Source organism: Panicum hallii, chromosome 5 (assembly GCF_002211085.1).
Source record: "Panicum hallii strain FIL2 chromosome 5, PHallii_v3.1, whole genome shotgun sequence".
Lineage (NCBI taxonomy): Eukaryota > Viridiplantae > Streptophyta > Magnoliopsida > Poales > Poaceae > Panicum > Panicum hallii.
In genome coordinates, this window is record NC_038046.1 from 3,853,237 (window position 1) to 3,871,089 (window position 17,853).

The 17,853-nt window shown below is 44.4% G+C and overlaps 3 protein-coding genes, 1 long non-coding RNA gene and 1 other non-coding gene across 6 annotated transcripts; 1 reads left to right on the top strand and 4 right to left on the bottom strand.

The window, feature by feature from the left end:
* Window positions 1-1,228: 1,228 nt before the first annotated feature.
* On the bottom strand, window positions 1,229-2,384 carry LOC112895116. The gene is made up of 4 exons (XR_003229141.1): window positions 2,245-2,384; window positions 1,967-2,094; window positions 1,493-1,871; window positions 1,229-1,279 (listed from the first exon to the last, which is right to left on the bottom strand). It is a non-coding gene; the product is annotated as an uncharacterized LOC112895116 (long non-coding RNA).
* LOC112895115 (beta-hexosaminidase 3-like) lies at window positions 1,621-7,189 on the top strand. 2 transcript variants are annotated; one of them, XM_025962995.1, is made up of 15 exons: window positions 1,621-1,751; window positions 1,943-2,281; window positions 2,378-2,452; window positions 2,994-3,029; window positions 3,129-3,240; window positions 3,352-3,422; window positions 3,563-3,693; window positions 4,209-4,274; window positions 4,453-4,553; window positions 4,772-4,831; window positions 4,932-4,965; window positions 5,081-5,179; window positions 5,260-5,319; window positions 5,824-6,074; window positions 6,770-7,189. In XM_025962995.1, the coding sequence occupies exons 2-15, from the start codon at window positions 1,979-1,981 to the stop codon at window positions 6,934-6,936; spliced, it is 1,566 nt and encodes a 521-aa protein (XP_025818780.1). In that variant the 5' UTR covers window positions 1,621-1,751; window positions 1,943-1,978; the 3' UTR covers window positions 6,937-7,189. The 2 variants fall into 2 exon arrangements, with proteins under 2 accessions (XP_025818780.1, XP_025818779.1); XM_025962994.1 differs by lacking the exon at window positions 1,621-1,751 and having other exon boundaries at window positions 1,898-2,281.
* Window positions 7,190-7,308: 119 nt separating this feature from the next.
* Window positions 7,309-11,101, bottom strand: LOC112895114 (TPR repeat-containing protein ZIP4). Its single transcript, XM_025962993.1, has 5 exons — window positions 9,506-11,101; window positions 9,223-9,412; window positions 9,108-9,140; window positions 8,406-9,023; window positions 7,309-8,300 (listed from the first exon to the last, which is right to left on the bottom strand). Exons 1-5 carry the CDS (start codon window positions 11,041-11,043, stop codon window positions 7,605-7,607), a joined length of 3,075 nt encoding a protein of 1,024 aa, XP_025818778.1. The 5' UTR covers window positions 11,044-11,101; the 3' UTR covers window positions 7,309-7,604.
* A 532-nt stretch (window positions 11,102-11,633) lies between these two features.
* Window positions 11,634-11,707, bottom strand: TRNAV-CAC. The gene has a single exon. It is a non-coding gene; the product is annotated as a tRNA-Val (tRNA).
* A 2,574-nt stretch (window positions 11,708-14,281) lies between these two features.
* On the bottom strand, window positions 14,282-17,754 carry LOC112894690 (G-type lectin S-receptor-like serine/threonine-protein kinase At2g19130). The gene is made up of 2 exons (XM_025962472.1): window positions 17,438-17,754; window positions 14,282-16,632 (listed from the first exon to the last, which is right to left on the bottom strand). The coding sequence occupies exons 1-2, from the start codon at window positions 17,601-17,603 to the stop codon at window positions 14,408-14,410; spliced, it is 2,391 nt and encodes a 796-aa protein (XP_025818257.1). The 5' UTR covers window positions 17,604-17,754; the 3' UTR covers window positions 14,282-14,407.
* Between the last annotated feature and the right edge of the window lie 99 nt (window positions 17,755-17,853).

Sequence of the window (17,853 nt, forward strand, 5' to 3'; positions counted from 1 at the left end):
AATCTACACCGTTTGGAGCCATTCAGTTGGTGGAGCATTCACCGACTTCTCTTTCTGCAATTGGGATCAAGATCGGAGGCTCATGCAATTAGGTTTTGCATCGACCTCACCTCGCTTTCTACTACCATCAGCAGAAACTGGCTACAAGACGATTAAACTTTTGACCATTTGAAACGACCATCGTGGAAACATGCCGCATCGTCGAACTAGCAGTCCAAATGCCCTGAGATTGTTGGGTTGGGCGTGTGAGACTCTTGCGAGAGGGCAAATTTGACCACTACTGCAGTGGTGGGTTGGGTACGTCTCAACCCGCCTAGGCAGACCTGGGATGTGTTTCTAGTCAGCAACTACTTCGTTCAAGCGAACAAGACTTAGGTTTGGCTTGCTGTTCTCCAATCACCATCAGCTACTAGTACTTTTCTTTAGAGTTTCTGTCAAAAAAAGTACTTTTCTTTAGAGTGATTGATACAATGACCGTACAGCACAAGATAATGTTACTGTGCGACCATTAACCTTTTTGGACCCAATCCACAAGATAGTGTTGGAGACAACGTCTGACTACTGATAATGGGCCAAATATAGCAGTCCGGTCCAGTTTCAGGTGCATGGGCCCGATCAGCAAAAATGGGATAAGCCGTTTGCCCAAAGCAACCCGGCCCAAGTTCATGCCGTGGGATTCAGAACTACCAGTCCACAACGCGTCCCTTTCTTGCGCACCCTTCAATCCTTCCATCTTTTCAGCCAGCCACTACCAGCACGCAAATTCCGTGTGCCAACTCCTTAAGGATGACTCACCTACGGAGGAGTTAGTAGCTTCAATCCTGCTCGGATAATCGGACGCGACATCGTCCCACTATTGCAAAGCCATGCACCATGCGTCCATGCCACCACCACCTGAGGAAACAACCAGATATACCTCAGTTTGTTACCAGGGCCGACATCTTGTTTGATCTTGCAAAGTTTTTTTTTCAATTCTTAGACTAAAATTAATCGCAGTTTTGGCTGCATACATTAGTAGCCATCATTAGTTTAGCTAACAGCTTTCGCAAATAGATGTAAACAAAAAATTAACCAACAGCAGGGGAAGGCCAACAATATTAACCACCAGCAGCAGCAGGGAAAGGCCAACGCAGCGCCATGACGCTCCGTTGGACAGTGACAACGGGCAACAAAGTGTGATCAACCTACCAACCAGATCCTTGTCACGCCTTTTTACTAGCCACCACAACCCGCTCCCACCATCTTGCCAGCACAACAGGCCAACAGCAGCCACAGCGATCTGCGAAATAACCAGGAATATACAATCGATAAATCATCACTCGGTGCCTCCGGTTCATATTATGTCAAAAAGAAAAATGCATTAGCACGAAATGGAAGAACGTGGCCGGCGTTTAGGCACGTATTTGTCACGAAACTGCTACGGTGCAAAGGTATTTGTTATGAGCGAGCCATGGGTCATATAGGCTATATGGAGCAGGAGCAGTGGAGCTACCAAAATTAGCATAAGTGAGCTGAGCTGATTGCCTGGCCATCCGTACTGGCCTGTTCTGGGTCACCGAAGTGCACCAGACCAGTGCCTGTGCATGCCTTTTCTTCCCTCCATCTAACCACTCCTCGACCCCAGTCTGCAATGCCCGTGGTGGCCCTCCTCCTCATATACCTCCTCGTCGCTCGTCTTCATCCTAAGATAGGAGTTCAACTTGCTTTCCCATTGGTTCTCTTCCAGACAGCTGGAGGAGGAGAGAGAAAAGGTACTTGCCTTGCGCTTGCAGATTGCTGCATTCTTCCTTGCGACTTCTCTTTTTTCCATCATTTCTTTTTCTCTGAGGTGAGGCTGGCCATTCGAGCTTGCCAAGAAAAGATTGTGTCACCTGCAGTGGTTGCGAGATGCCTGTCAAAACTCACAACTCATTGATTCTTTTCTTACTCTAGGCATTTTCAGTTTCTGTAGAGAAGGGGTACGCACCACTCTGCAAAGATGGCACCGGCTCTGAGGCTGCTGCTAGCATTTCTGGCGATTGGATCCTGCATCGCCGCTGACAACATCGACTTGTGGCCGATGCCCAAGACGGTGTCCCATGGAACACAGAAGCTCTACATCAAGAAAGATATCACAATGTCAATGGTGGGAAGCACCTATTCTGACGAGAAATCAATCCTGAAGGATGCCTTCCAGAGGATGGTTGATTTGATCACACTGAACCACGCCATCGATGGAATAAACCCAAGTTCTTTGGTTCTCACCTGTGTTAATATAGTTGTCCATACACCTGAAGATGAGGTAACCTGCTTGTTTGATCTGACAAACTGCAAGTCCATCTACAGATTGCATTTTTCATCTTTCAATTAAATACTTCGCATTGTTCATCTTCTGCAGCTCAAGTTTGGGGCAGATGAGTCATATAACTTGACTGTTCCAACTACAGGAGATCCACTGTATGCACAAATTGAGGCTAGTAAAAAAAGCTCATTGTTTTATGTTGTGAGCCTTATATAATAGCATCATCTAGTGTATCCACTGTATGCACAACACTTGAAGCTTACATGTAGTTTCTACAATCTTTTTTCTTGATAATGAATTCTGAGAATCCTAGTTCAGTTCATGCCTTCAGTGTCTCCTGTAGCATGCATATTGCTGTCCAAAACCATCTTGATAGGCCTTGTCTTGTAATTCTCTGAAATACAAATTAACATATAATACAAGTAAACAGATGGACCCTTGCAAGCAAATCACAAGTTAATCTCATAATGAGTATCATGTAATATAACATTAAGTCAACGATGAAATGCAATATCCCCTCCCAAGGTGTCTATGTTTAAGCTTCCATGACATGGGAAACCTTATTAGGCTGCAAAGAGAAAGTGGAACCAGCAATGAGCTCACATTATTATTTTTTTTTGAAGAACTATGAGCTCACATCTATCATTTATATGCACAGTGCAAGTTACTTCAAATCGTTTCATGCTGATGACACCTTGCAATATTTTTGCAGGCTCAAACCGTTTTTGGAGCACTTCATGGCTTACAGGTAAGTACTTCGTATGGTCCATGGACAAGCACAATATATAAGGCAAGCAAGATTTAAGCTCACAATCCTGTCCAACAGTAACCCTTTTAATCAATGCAGACATTTGGTCAGTTGTGTTACTTTGATTTCACATCACGACTCATTGGACTCAATTCAGCTCCTTGGATAATTACTGACACACCAAGATTTCCTTACCGGGGCCTGCTTATTGGTTAGATATAATCAGCATTTCCACCTTTCACAAGCTTCTACATACCGAATGTTGATGTGGACTTCCAGTGGCTCCATTACACCATTAACTTAAGCTTATATATGCTGGCAGATACTGCAAGGCACTACCTACCTGTTAAGATAATCAAAGGAGTGATTGATGCAATGACCTACAGTAAATTGGTAGGTTTGATGGCCATTCAATTTTAATTCCTTGACTGATAGATTATAGAAGACTTGGACTGTTGTTGGGTAATCTGTTTATGCTCTTAAAATACAGTTCCAGTTACTGTATGTTAATCCTTTGTTATTTCATCATGCAGAATGTTCTCCATTGGCACATCGTGGACGAGCAATCCTTTCCCATTGAAATACCTTCATACCCCAAACTGTGGAATGGTTCATACTCTTATTCAGAGAGATATACAATGTCCGATGCAACTGACATTGTACGGTGCGTTCTATTTTCATTGTCAATATTACGAAATTTAACAATACCAATACTATACCAACACTGAATAATTAGAGGTAATTGCCTTCAAAACAATGGAAACATCGCAAACATGTCCAGCAGAAGGATTTTCTTTCTGTAATTTCAACAATTATGTACATAAAGAGGAGAATTTGGTATTCAAAATAAACAAAACATGAGACGGAACAGTTTGCAAATTTAACAGCCACATCTTTAGGTGTCTCCAACATGGAGCCCTTAATGGGGCCAAGGCAATGACACATAGGAACTAAAGCAGTATGGTTTGAAAACAATATAAATGCACTTCAATTACACCTTCAGAGTTGTCAGTCAAATGCTGATTTGTCAGCATTTGTCAGCACGCACAAGCACACACACAAGCAAGCTGATTTGTCAGTCAAATGCTGAATATCTTTATTGCATATTCAATGTATCCGTTTTTCACCCTCCATTAGATGTTATCATAAAACTCAGGTAGCTAGACCTCTTCCTGGCAGGTATGCTGAAAGGCGAGGTGTAAATGTGTTGGCTGAGATTGATGTTCCTGGCCATGCCCGTTCATGGTAAGTAACTTCATTATGTTCAAATGTTCATTGATGTACAATACAAATAATATGCTCCAGATCACTTGGAATCATTCGGTGGAGAAGACCCATACCCATTATTATGCATTGAAGCTATTCAAGGTGACACACTAGAGTTATTCAACAAGTAAAAATTGTGAAATTTGTACCTTTTCAGGGGCGTTGGCTACCCATCATTGTGGCCATCAGATAGCTGCAGAGAACCACTTGATGTCAGTAAAAACTTTACATTCGAAGTCATTGATGGCATTCTTTCAGGTACATCATGATTTTGTTAACGAAAATGAAGTGGCTCCTAAGTTTGTTATTTGAAAAGATCATTAGTTTCTGGGCATGTCCTGAAAGAGCAAGTTATTCATAAAAATAGGGAACCGCATATGTTGAATACATTATCTGCATACAATCACCACTGGTAGCAAATAGTAAATATATTACACAACTGCCTAACAGAGTTCAAAATTTCTGTTGTCTTTCAGATTTTAGCAAGGTTTTTAAGTTCAAATTTGCCCACTTAGGCGGTGATGAAGTAAACACAAGTAAGCACAAGGATTGCATCTGCAGTTGTTCAGTTGATATAATGCAGTGATAGAATAGATCTATAAACCATACCCATTCACTCCTTTCTCTGAATTTCAGGCTGCTGGACCAAAACACCACACATTGAAGGATGGTATATTATTCATAATTTGATAACGGTGTTTTGGTGACTTCCTTTCATCATAACTAGAAAATAAATTGGCCATGTTCTTGTATCAGTCAACTAATTGAAGACAATCCTTTTACAGGTTGAATAATAACCATATGAATGTATCAGATGCATACAGAGATTTCGTATTAAAATCTCAAAAGCTAGCAATATCACATGGCTATGATATCATTAACTGGTACGCCTATTTGCCAATCTGACAGGCACCAAAAAGTTATAAACACTTAACAATTTAACAGCCATCTTTCATGTTTACAGGGAAGAAACATTTAACAATTTTGGAGACAAACTGGATCGTAAAACCGTGGTGCATAACTGGTATTTTACTCGCTGTGCTTGATTTGTAGCATTGGAAATTCTTTGCTTGCAACAATAGTATATTGACTCCCAGTTTTATATGATGCTTTCCTTGAGTTTATACTCGCAGCATGCTATAGTAATTTTTTAAAGATTTCAGGAGAGCCAAAACAAGCTCCCCTGTCCATCTCATTATGTGAGGACAAAGATTATAGTTATTACAGTACTTAGCTTAAGCGCCCCTCTGGGCAAAAATAACTATTACAACTCTCAGTCCAGAGCCCTCCAGGCTAAATTTTGCTACTTAATGAAGCCCCAGAAATAAGCATGCAACTTTTAGCCACTGTATACATATAGTTTAACTAATTGTTGGACAAACTTACAAAGTTTGACCTTTTCAAATCCTAATACGCCATAAAGAAAAGGAGGGAGTACATTGCAAATTGTACTCATATTAAGTTCATTCTAGTTCTTCTTATTGCTATCAATAGTTGACAGTTGGCAGATTTGCCCACGAATTAACAGGCTTGGAGAAGATGTAGCACCAAAAGTTGTTGCTGCAGGGCTCAGATGCATAGTAAGCAACCAGGATAAATGGTACCTGGATCACTTGGATGCCTCATGGGAAGGATTTTACATGAACGAACCCCTGAAAGGTATAGATGACACAAAACAGCAACAATTGGTTATTGGAGGTGAAGTATGCATGTGGGGCGAGGAAATTGATGCATCAGACATTGAACAAACAATTTGGCCACGTGCTGCAGCAGCTGCAGGTAAGTGACTGAAAAAGGCCTGATCTTTCTGATTAATGCCTTAAAGTATTTCAAATTTAATGCATGCATCATCATCCAAACTAATCTTATTTTCAATGCACGATCACCTCTATTCTTTTATATGAATCTAGGAGAAATAGAGTATGTGACACAGTACTCCAATCACTTAACATTGTGCGACAACCAGGTCTACTTAGAATGATAAATTCTACCCAACATATTCTTAACCTATGGGCATGTGAGCGAAAAAATGAGAACGTTGAAAAAGCATGCAGATGTCCATATTCCCATATGGTATAATAAGATTGTCAGCAAAATTCCTACCGAGAAAGGTTACAGATAAATGCTCACTTCTATCTACTACGTTGTTTTCTAAAAAAAGAAGAGCATGCTGCATAGTATAAATTCTCAAAGGCATGCGAAATTCTGCAGGTTATCATACAATCATAGATAACTGCTCACATAATTTCAACAGATTTAATATATATAGTATATCAAAAAACATCATTTAAAGGCATGGCACGGAGTAACAGAAGCAGAGTTTACATGCAACCTTGTAACCTATGATAGTATGAAATGTGCATGCAACTTAATGGCACATACTCATCTAACAAACCAAGGAATGAATGAATGCACTACCATCTGTACGAGCAATTTCTGACTCACCGATCCTCTTACATTGCATTGCCTTGAAGAGAGACTGTGGACCCCGATTGAGAAGCTTGCAAATGACACAAGATTAGTCACATCAAGATTGGCACGCTTCAGGTGTTTACTGAACCAAAGAGGAGTAGCTGCTGCACCACTAGCTGGTTATGGTCGTGCATCACCAGCAGAACCTGGTCCCTGTGTAAGGCAATAGAATATCCATAACAAAAGGGAAACAGATATTCACAGAGGAAAACCAGTCATTCCATGACGGAAAAGGATTCACTTTTACCCCCGATTATATGTTCAGCATAGTGTACGTCAGATAGGTGGTCTTTGTTTGTGTAGAATGCTTATGTCTTTTTTTTTCCTCGTCTTCAACCCCAATTTTCTTCCACAATAACTTGGATGGCTATGAGGTCTACATAGTATGGTAATGAAATGATAACAGGTCCTGACAGAGTTCACTGATTGATTGTCTTAAACAGAAAACTCATCCAAGAAAACCAATTTGCTGTGAAAATAGGTTTTGATGCACACAATCAACATCTCTTCTACACACGGCTACATGAGCATGCTAAAATTGAACATCCTTATACCAACACAAGGTCCACACACTTACGGGGGAATCACCCAATGTAAGGGAAAATGTTGACTTTTCCTTGCACGCGAGCATACTTAAAGTCAGAGACATTTATATGCCAAGAAAATAATCCAGATACTTGTCTACAAATCATTGAATGGATGCACAATTTTCGTCATCAAATGAAAAAACATGTGTGTGCACATCAATCAGATGAAGAATATTGGTATGTATCAATGTATGATTCAAACAAATGCTCTATTTATATCCAGCCATGAATTTCCACCATTCACAAATGTCTAAGCTAATCCAGGCTGAGACACGCTACCAGACAAGCTAGTACTTGGTGCCCCATCTTGCTGGCTACATTCATCAGGTTCTTTACCAGATACTTTCTGAAAGCGCTCAAAGTATTCCTCCATTCCTGATACGTACTGCTTCATGCTCTCAAAATGCCGAGCAAGATCTATTCCCATCTTCATCCATTTTCTAGCAATTGAACGTTGCCCAAGCCGCGAAGCTAAACTTGACTTGTTCCATGCAGTCGTTGTAAGCCAATGTCCTTCCTCAAATGGATATTCACCATCTCTAAGTCCAACCACAATCTGGTAAGCTTGTCGAAATACATCATAGACTGCATCACTCATGCTACCACTGGAGTCTTGGAGACCAGCAAGGCACACTAGCCTTCTAAGGGCAAAGCTGACTATCCCATAGTTTGGCGAGTGAGAAGCAAGGGCAGTGGTGATGCAGGTCTTCAGGAGAAACTCAGCAACCTGTAGGTTTGGTTGGGTACCTTGAGAAGCTATTTCTTCGAGTTTGAGAAGATGACCTGGTGCACATGCTTTAGATGCCGCAAAATTCTTGACTAATTGGAGCTGCTGAGGGTGTGCAGTAGTGTCCATCCTGTTGAGAAGCTTGTAGAAGTTGATGGTATGAAGAAAGGGCAAGTTATTATCCTCCAATTGATCAGAGGTCACTGGAGTGGAAGGCAACTGCAGATCAGTACAAATGAATCAAAAGAATGTCCAAGAAAATCAAATGACGTAAGAACACACAGATATCAGTGACTCTTGATAATTGGCAAGCTTCATTTTTACCTTGCCTGCTCTACTGAGCATCTCAATGCCCTTTTTAAGGTCAGAGTCAGATAATGGAGATTTGTTTAGCTCCTCAGTAAGGAACATGGCACTGACACTCATGATCAATGATTTGCAAACCAAGAGACGGTTAGCATCATCCTCACCATTACCTGAGCTGAAAAATTCAGCTGCAAGCTCAAAGAACTCAGTACAGTAATCATACTTCTTCTCCTTTGCCATCTTTATAGCCATATTCCATATATTGACTGCAAACCAATTCCGTTCACGTAGCCCAACAGTTCCCTTCCCACAAACAGCTTCCACGCCAAGCTCAGCCATCCGTAGCTTGGCACGTCTTGAGTACTTCAGGATCTCAGCCTCAGATCCTGGCTCACGGAGAAGGAGGGCTATAAGGTTGCGGAGGACAGCAGCCTCTGTCATTGGCATTGGCTTTCCAGCAGAGTATAGACCTAGAAGAAAGGTCGATGCAGCAATTGCCACACGAACAGATTTGCAGGCAATAGCTTCATGAATTGCGAGAGTCAGGAACTCAGGGTTGAAGTCTACATAACCCACCATGGTTTTCATCAGCTTGATAGCCTCATCCTCCTCCTCCTTCTGCAGAAGGATCTTAAACTAAAAAAATATCTGTATTAGTTAAGAAGTGCTACACTAAAATGAGGTCCCTCTAAAACTGACAGCGTGTACAGAGACTATTACCTTCAGAAAAGCACAGCGGATATTGGGTTCAACCTACAGATATATACATTTTGAGCCAGTGTAAGAAGCATCACACAAGATCATTCAACGAAGCGACAGGAAGAAAGATCAATACCTTTTCAGCCTCAGTGATGAACTCTTGAGCTCGATCGAGATGCCGAAGTGCCATATGGCAAAGGCAAAGTACTCGGAAGCAGTTTGCGCGACGGGATCTGCTTTCCTCATCACGGGAAACATAAAGCATTGACCTCTCAATCAAATCCGCACCGATCTCATAGTTCTTTGCGTGGAAATGCTCAGTGCCACTGTTCCAAATTGCAATGCCAGGTTCAGCAGGTGCACACATTTTCTTTCAAAAAGTACTGCATATAAGTTCAGTAGTGTAAGAGAATGCAAACCAGGTCCATAGCAATGCATGCATCGTGTTGCGCTCGTGGGAGTTAGCAGGGCCATCGAACAGCTTGACCACCCTCTCATCGGACGCGAGCTCCGCAATCGCTCTTGCACGCCCAGTTCCGCCGCCTGCAGTCTCAACCACCTTCTTCAACACCCTCACTGCAGCAGCTGCAGCACCGGCTCGGCACCGTGCGGCAAGCGCAACGAGCACCTTAAACGCAGCATCCGGACCCGTGCTGGCAAGGTACAGCTCAGCTGCTGACACGCACACAAAGTCCGGCGCTCCGGCGTTCGCCATGAGCGTCTGGAGCTCCCTCTCGGCCTCCACCAAGTTCCCGCAGCCGAGGCACGCGCGCAGCGCCATGAACCCAATGCTTGGGTGCTCCTCCCCCAGCCCCAGCGAGGTTCTCCAGACACTAATACAGCGCAGGGTGCCCTCGTAGTCTTTGGCTTCGAGACGCTCGACAGCGAGGAAGCGGAGGCATTGATCTTTGATCACTTGGAGATTCGGAGTTGCAGGAGTGGATCCCGGGGTCGTTCGCGTGGTCGGGGAGGCCGCGGCCTTCTCACAGAGATCAAGCGCCTCTGTTAAGAGGTTGGACGCGTCGAGGGCGGGATCCGGGGGTTTCGTGGCGAGAGCAGCCTGGCCGATGCGGAGGTACTCCTCGGCGAGGGCTTTGACGCCCTCGGGAGACGCCGCCGCGAGAGGCTTGGACCGGCTCAGCAGCGCGACGGCGAGGGCTTGCTCGCCCGCGATCGACGCCGCGCGCGCCCGCGCGAGGTTGAGGTCCAGCAGGACGGCCCGATCCTCTTCCGTGTCGGCGGCGGACACCAGCGGCGTAGCCTTCTCGAAGCAGGCGGAGGCGAGGTCGGCGCGGCCGAGGTCAAGCCAGACCAGTCCGGTGCGGTGGAAAAAGGACGCCGCCTTCGCTGGGGCGTTGGGGATGTCCTCCGGGAGGCCAGCGACGAGGAGGAGCTCCGGCGCCGCCTGCCGGATCTCCGCCTCCGCGACCCTCGACGGGAAGCTGTGGTTGGCGCGGTCGACGCACGCGTTCCAGAGGCGGAAGGCGAGGTGCCACACCTTGAGCCTGAACGCCTCGTCGAGGCCCGATGAGGAGGAAGCGGCGGAGGCGAGGTTGGTGAGGAGGCGGCGGAGATCGGCGGCGAGCTTCTCCGGGGAGGAGGAATCAGAGGTGTCGAAAGCCTCGACGTCGGCGACGACCCTGTTGAGGTCGATGAGGAGGCCGGCGTGCGGCGGCGGCTGCCGGTACTCGGGGGAGAGCTCGGAAATCTTCATGGGGCTTAGGATTCGGCAGCTTCCGATCGAATTGGGTGGTATTGCGCGACGAGGAAGGCGAGGCGTCAGGCGTGGGAGTGGCGGCAGCGGGCGGAGACTGGAGAAGGGATTCAAGCACGGGGAAGTGGGGGAGAATTCGAATTTTGAAATGGTTGCCGGCTGCCTGGCCGGCTCTCCGTTTTTTATACCGGGAGCATTCTGGACTGGAAGAGATCTGATGAACGAACGAACTGGCTTCATCATTGTTTTCCACTGAAAAATGATCCCAAATTCCACTGCAAAATTAGCTCAATTCTCACCAGCTACCGCGAGATTCACTGTTTGCATTAATGTATGAGCAAACTCCAGAGACTCTATATCCACATCGCTAGAAATAGATGTTTTGATAAAAAAATACCCTTCAACGGTTACAGCTTCTCTGAATAGTTATTTAAATATAGTCATCCTTTGTTCCACAATTCTCGCCAGCGAAAAATAGATAACGAAAATAGCTTTTTAAGTATAGAAAAATTATTGGAGAGTGGAAAAACTTTCTAAATAATAATTTAGAGAGTGAAATTTATTTATCTATCGACGAACCACTGCATCCTTCCCTGAAATTTCTGTTTGTCGTCCTGGAAGCCTGAGCCCCGTTGATAAAATAATGTGATTGTATCTCAAATCCAATCCAATCATCAAACAGAAACGTCTAGTATATCTTTCAATCTAAAACTGATATTGTGGTTTCAAATTATGGAGAAAGAATTAGTATCTCTAGTTTGCTACAAACTGAAGCAGGGAAGAACAGAAGTGCGGACACGAGTTCGTCGAAAAAAAAATTGAGCAGAAAACTTTGTCTGAGCCCAGGTTCGAACTGGGGACCTTTAGTGTGTGAGACTAACGTGATAACCAACTACACCACCCAGACATGCTGGCAGGAAGTCCTCTACTAATTTATTTATAGAAGACATATTACAGAAAACAAACTAAACTTACTCAAGAACAACAGCAGAAAAGAAAACATTGGAGAACTAAGGGAGCTCAGGCCTTCCATAGGCCGCCACACCCAGCAACAAATCAGGTTTGATCAGACCGAACACCTGAACCGGCTGCAGGAATTTATTATCGAAGATTCTTCTATTACTATTTCAAATGTTCCAAGCTGTAACCATCAAAATAGCCGCCACCGATCTTTGTTTTTTGAAGGGATGTGGCTTCAGCACCGGAGCTCACCAAAACTGAAGATCGAGATCACCTGCTTGAATAGAAGAAAAGTCAGGTTCGCCCAAGTGAAAACCAGGTGCCAAACTTCCTTAGCAAAACTGCAATTCAAACACAAGTGCACTGCAGTCTCCAATTCTTGATCATATAAGATGCAAACTGGACCACAAGGTCAGTTTCTAGCAAAAAGCTTGTCGGCTGTCAGGATCTTAGATTGAAGCAGTAACAAAGTGAAGAATTTATGTTTTCCCTCAGCATGAGCCTTCCATAACGTTCTGCCATCAAAAGTGCTATAGATTCCTTGGAGCTAGATATGTAAAGACTTTGCTGTATACACTCCTTGGCAGTGAGCAAGGCTAACTCGATGGATTTGGATCACTCCGTCTGCATATCTCTATGCTGTTTCCTGCACAAAGGTGACGACGACCCTAAATCCTAAATTCTTTTTCGAAATCCGGAACAGAGAATTAAATCCATCATTTTGCCGGTTCGTCTTCGATGTTCGCTGCACAACACGCCTGACCGAATTCATATCGAGCTGGTACATGGACCACACGAGCATCAAGTTGACATCAGCTCTGACGAGCAGCTCTGTAACTCCAAGCTGGCCACAGCTCACCACTATGTGCATTGGGGACGCGGATCCAGATGAAGCAACTCCATCTCGCCGGACCAGGCACAACCCAACGACAATGGCAGCGGCTACTCCGACGAGGGCTTCCGCCATCCGCCCTGAAACTGCTAGCTTCCCTTCCATGTCAGCCGGCCGGTCCTTACCTGGCGCATCGTTTCACCGAGCAACTTCCGCGCTTCTCGACTCCAGGAGCCATCGGAGGCCCGTACGAGTGTGGCATCTCCGCAACCCGCCGCTGGAACTCGCTATGCCGAGCCGGTGCGAGCGCAGTCGGCGGCGGAAGGCACGCGCCCGTGGCCGGTGAATTCCGATCAGATATAGCCGCGGGAGCATGTGATTGAGGATCTTTTGGGACCGCGGACGACGACAGGGGTTGGTGGGTTAGATGGGTGGGCCTATGCACTTCCGGCGGCGGCGGAGGACGGCGGCGGCGGTCGGTGGGCTTCGCGGGAGCCGGGGAAAGGAGAAACTTAACCAGGGGGCTATATGACAAATGTAGGGGGCAATTTGAAAATATTCGGATCGCGATTACTAATCGCGATCCGAGTTAGGGGATCATTCGTAAACAATAGGGTCTATATTGAAAATATCTGCGATCCAATTCAGGAGGTTATATGTAAATACATAGGGGGTATTTTGAAACAAATAGGATCGCGGTTAGTAATCGCGATCCAATTCAGGGGTGCTTCTGCAAAACTCTCGATAACTATCTCCAGTCCGCCGCCGCGGCTCGCCGGCGCGCCGCATCACGCCTGGCCTGGCGTTGCTTGGGTGCCTCTTCTTCCTCTCGCCAGACTCGCAGCAGCCCTAAACTGCGTCGAGCAAAGGGGTTTGGATTTTCCGGTTGGTATTTAGCCCAGCTGCACACGAGCCACGGAGGAACCGTCTCACACCGCGCTCATCGCGAACCCGCCACTGCGCCGTGCCGCCGCCGCTCGCCGCACTCCCTTCCCTCCTACGGTCCCCGACAAGATGGAACTGGGTCCATTCGTGTGCCTGCAGTAATTCCTGCACTCACCCCGTCCCTGCCAATGCGGTGCTGCGTCGGTTCCTCATGGGCTCATTCCCCGTGCGGTCCTCCGCGGCGCCATTCAGCATCAAAATGCGGTGTCCCCCAGGTAAGTTACCCTAGCCTTTGAAATCTGGATCAATGTCATAGTGTCTGATTGTGATGTGATCTCTAGGGGTTATTGGAGGCAAGTATGATACACCTTGCAATGTTTTGTATTAGCTTCGGTGCCGCTCTGCTATTATACATCGGTTGCCATGTTTCGTCGGTTCTGTTTTGCCGTCCACCAATGAGTTCAAGTTCTTCTTTTAATCGTGCATGTGCCCTACTTAGTTTTGTTCAGCCTAGGTGTGTGAAACTGTGAACCATTTGGTATTTGTCCGATTAGTTTTCAGCCCGGGATGTAATGACATCCTGCCTCTGCCACTGCAATCCAAGTAGCAGAACTGGAATCAGATTAGATTATTTGGGACATTTCTTATGTGATGAGTCATCTTGATGAAATCTTGATCGAGCCAGCAGGATCCAACCATGTGTCCAGGGTGCCATGTTAGATTACATGCAATTCAAGTAAAGGAGTGGGAACCAACTACAAATGTGATCTGGTGGCAAAAGTAGAACACCAAATGCGCCAACCTCTGATTTATTTTATTTAACTCATCATAAGGGGCTTTACACTGAAGCCATCATTGTTACTTACATTAAAGGATCATACCCGTATGTTTATAGAAGACATATTTCTCGTAACATATTCACTTAGTTGGTTAATAGGAAGAGGATTTTGCACTCCTTGAACCTTCAGCAAGAACGTTAAGATATCTAGGGACCGGTGGCATTTCAACATCTACCAACCCTTCCAGAATTTTAACGACTTCCCCCATTGTTGGTCTGGAACTTTCACTATCTTGAACACACCAGCAAGCAACCTTACACGCTCTTTCTAGCTCTACACTCACACCATTGGTCAACTCAGAGCTAAACAATGTCTGTACTTCTCCTTCAAGAAGCTTCCTCGCAACTAACACAGGAAAAAGTGTTCCCATGCTTGTTTCCGTGTGCTCCAGATTCCTCTTTCCTGATATGATCTCAAAAAGCATCATTCCATAGCTAAAGACGTCTGCCTTTGTTGTGATGGCTTCACCACTTATCCATTCTGGTGCAAGATATCCTACGGTTCCTCTCATAGATGTTAGAACCCTGCTAAAATCTCGACCTAATAACTTCGCCAGTCCAAAATCTGCCACTTTTGGAACAAATGAAGCATCTAACAATATGTTTTCTGGCTTGATATCGCAGTGTATGATGGAATCCCTGCACTCCTCATGCAGATAAGCCAAACCCTTGGCAATCCCTACAGCTATTTGATATCTCATTTTCCAACTCAAAGTGGTGCAGCTACTACCAAACAAATGTTTATCAAGTGAACCATTGGGCATATACTCATAGACAAGCAATCTCATTGGTCCTTTAGAACAAAATCCGAGAAGCCGAATTAAGTTTATGTGATGAATATTTCCTATGGTGCTCACCTCTGCCCTGAATTGCTTGTCCCCCTGATGAAAGCCCTCTAGCTTTTTTACCGCCACTATAGTTGCGTCTGGTAGAACCCCTTTGAACACAGATCCGAAAGACCCTGCACCCAACCTCTCTGAGAAGTTACTCGTGAGGGATTGCAAATCCCTGTATTTGAAGCTGATCAAAGACCCATCACCATGATTTATACCACTTATGTATCTCTGTCTTCGACGAGAAAAATATAATATGGTCACTCCAAAACTTAGGACAACAAGCCCGCCGCCACCAATGATTATTATGATGATCCACCATTTCTTGTTTCCTGAGTTGGGTAGTTCTGATGCATCTAATCTAATAGAGATACTATCCCTCGACCCACCAATATTATCTTGCAGATTCATTAAATGATTGTACCAAACCCAACAAGAGCCATTGTGAGAGTAAGCAATGCATGAGCAATTGTTCAAGCAAGTTAGCTCACAGGCACGAACACTGGCTACATCTATGCTGTGTGCATCATCTGGCAACTTCACACTATTGATCACATAGAATTTATCTTGCTTCGTCTGCATTGAGCCATTGTTCCCACATTTCAGTGGAACTTTTCTCCTACAGCCTGCTGTATGATCATCCAGTTTCCAATTGTCTGGGTACTTTTCAATGAAGCCCATGAGGCAACTGCATGATGATGCAGCATTCTCACTACACTTGCTGTTTTCCCCACACACTCCATAGACGCTGCACTTAGCTGTTGGTTGCGTGAAAAAAGTAGTCCATGCTTGAGCTGCATTTGTCCATACAAGAGTTTGGAACAAACCTGACACATCGATAATAGCCCTGGTAAATGTTTGCGCATCATTCTTGACAGTGTACGTGAAGTATGTCTCCACATCATTGTCAACAAACTGGAATGTATATCCTGAGTTGGGATACATATTGGTTGGAGACAACTCTGGCACACCAGTGTATGCATTGCCACTCCAATTCCCAGTATTCCAGTACACTATTGAGCTATTCCATTGGAGAATGTATTGGGGTGAACCATTAGAATCCAACTGAATGGAGAACAGTCCTGGTGCTGGGTCACCACGATCTTTCCAAGAGACCATTCGTTTGATTGCACCAGTTTTCTTGTTGCGGCTGAGCTTGTTTCCTGGAAGCCATGTGTCTGTGAAATCATCAAAACTTTGCCACAGCACCGTGGAGTTATCGGAACCATATTTGAGTACAAGATTGCCGGTGTTGTTTAGCACAGCCATTGTGGAACTGATAGATGTGTTAGTTTTAATATCGGTAGACCACATTGGAGATTTAGAATGGTTAGCTAAAAGAACAAGATTTCCATCATCTGAGATGATTAGGTTTGACAAGACTGGATCAGAGATTGGTTTCCCTCTGTTAGCCACCCACACTATAGTTTGCGTTGAGATTTTGTTGTACCAAATGCCTATGTACCACTTGTCATTTGATCCTTCTACAAGAGCCATGGAAAGATAAATTAAGGTCAGATAATGAAACTGACAATGCCGCATGAAAATAAACTCCTTGTATTCTAGTCATTCTGGAATCATCATGAAAGGTTTTGTTGACATTTCCAATACTGATAGATTTGGAAACAAAGTCTTCAAAATTGTGACCTAGAAATGATCGGACTATTAGGATCCCATTGTAGGTTGATCTCTTAGTGGTGATGTTAGCGGGAAAAGCTTCTTCTCGCCCCCGAGTCCCTAGCTGCCTTAAGCCCGTAAGCTACTTCCTTTAGTTGAACTGGTTGCTATATAGGTCATAATGTCACCCTTTTAGAGTTATAGTTGCATTCATTGATATGATGGTCGTGCAAATAGTTAAATGCAGATTGGCCATATAATGCATAGTTCTGTGTGCATTATAGTATCATGCTCTAAATCATACTTTTCAGTCCTTTGACTTTCTATGATATAGTGCAAATGCAGTAAATCTGTTCCTTGTAGTTTCAGCAAGAATATTGTAGAATCACATGCAAATTAAAAAATTATGATTAAAATCGTACTCATTTTGTCTTTGATCACAATTTTTGTTAGGATTCTACCTAGGATTGGATTGTTCTACTCAATTTAAGATTGTAATGAGTTCTGCTTATTCAACATAACATTAGTTGGAACTGAGATTCTATAGTACAGTAAATCACTTTGATAGTTAGTGCTTCTCTGTACTGATCAGCCCTTTCCCCCTACAGTGTCAAATCTTGTTCATTTGTATTGCTATATCATGATAGACTAGTGACTAATAAACGGGCTCACCTGGAGGCTTAAAGAATCCTAGCGCGAAGTTGCCATCCTGAGAGATCAGTTTCTGGTTCCAGGAGAGCTGCTGGTTTGCAGTGAGGGTATCAGAGGCTTGACATTGACATTGGAGGAAAAGCAGCAGAAGTAAGCACAGGGAGCATGAAGGAAGAGAGATTGCCATCCAAAAAATTAAAGCAAAAAGGAGGGGTGGCTTTTGTTTTTGAGGTGAGAAAGAACTTGTTATGAACCCACAGACACATACACTGGCTGTTTATATGCGCAGCGTCTACTCATGTTAGTCGTAGCATTAATCTGACTTTGTCAGAATTTGTTGTTGTTTTTCATTGGAAGTCCACTGTTGTGTCCCTTTCTCGATGTTGAAGCCGTTGTTTGTCTGGCTAGAGGTGTCTTCTAATTTCAGTTTTCAACGG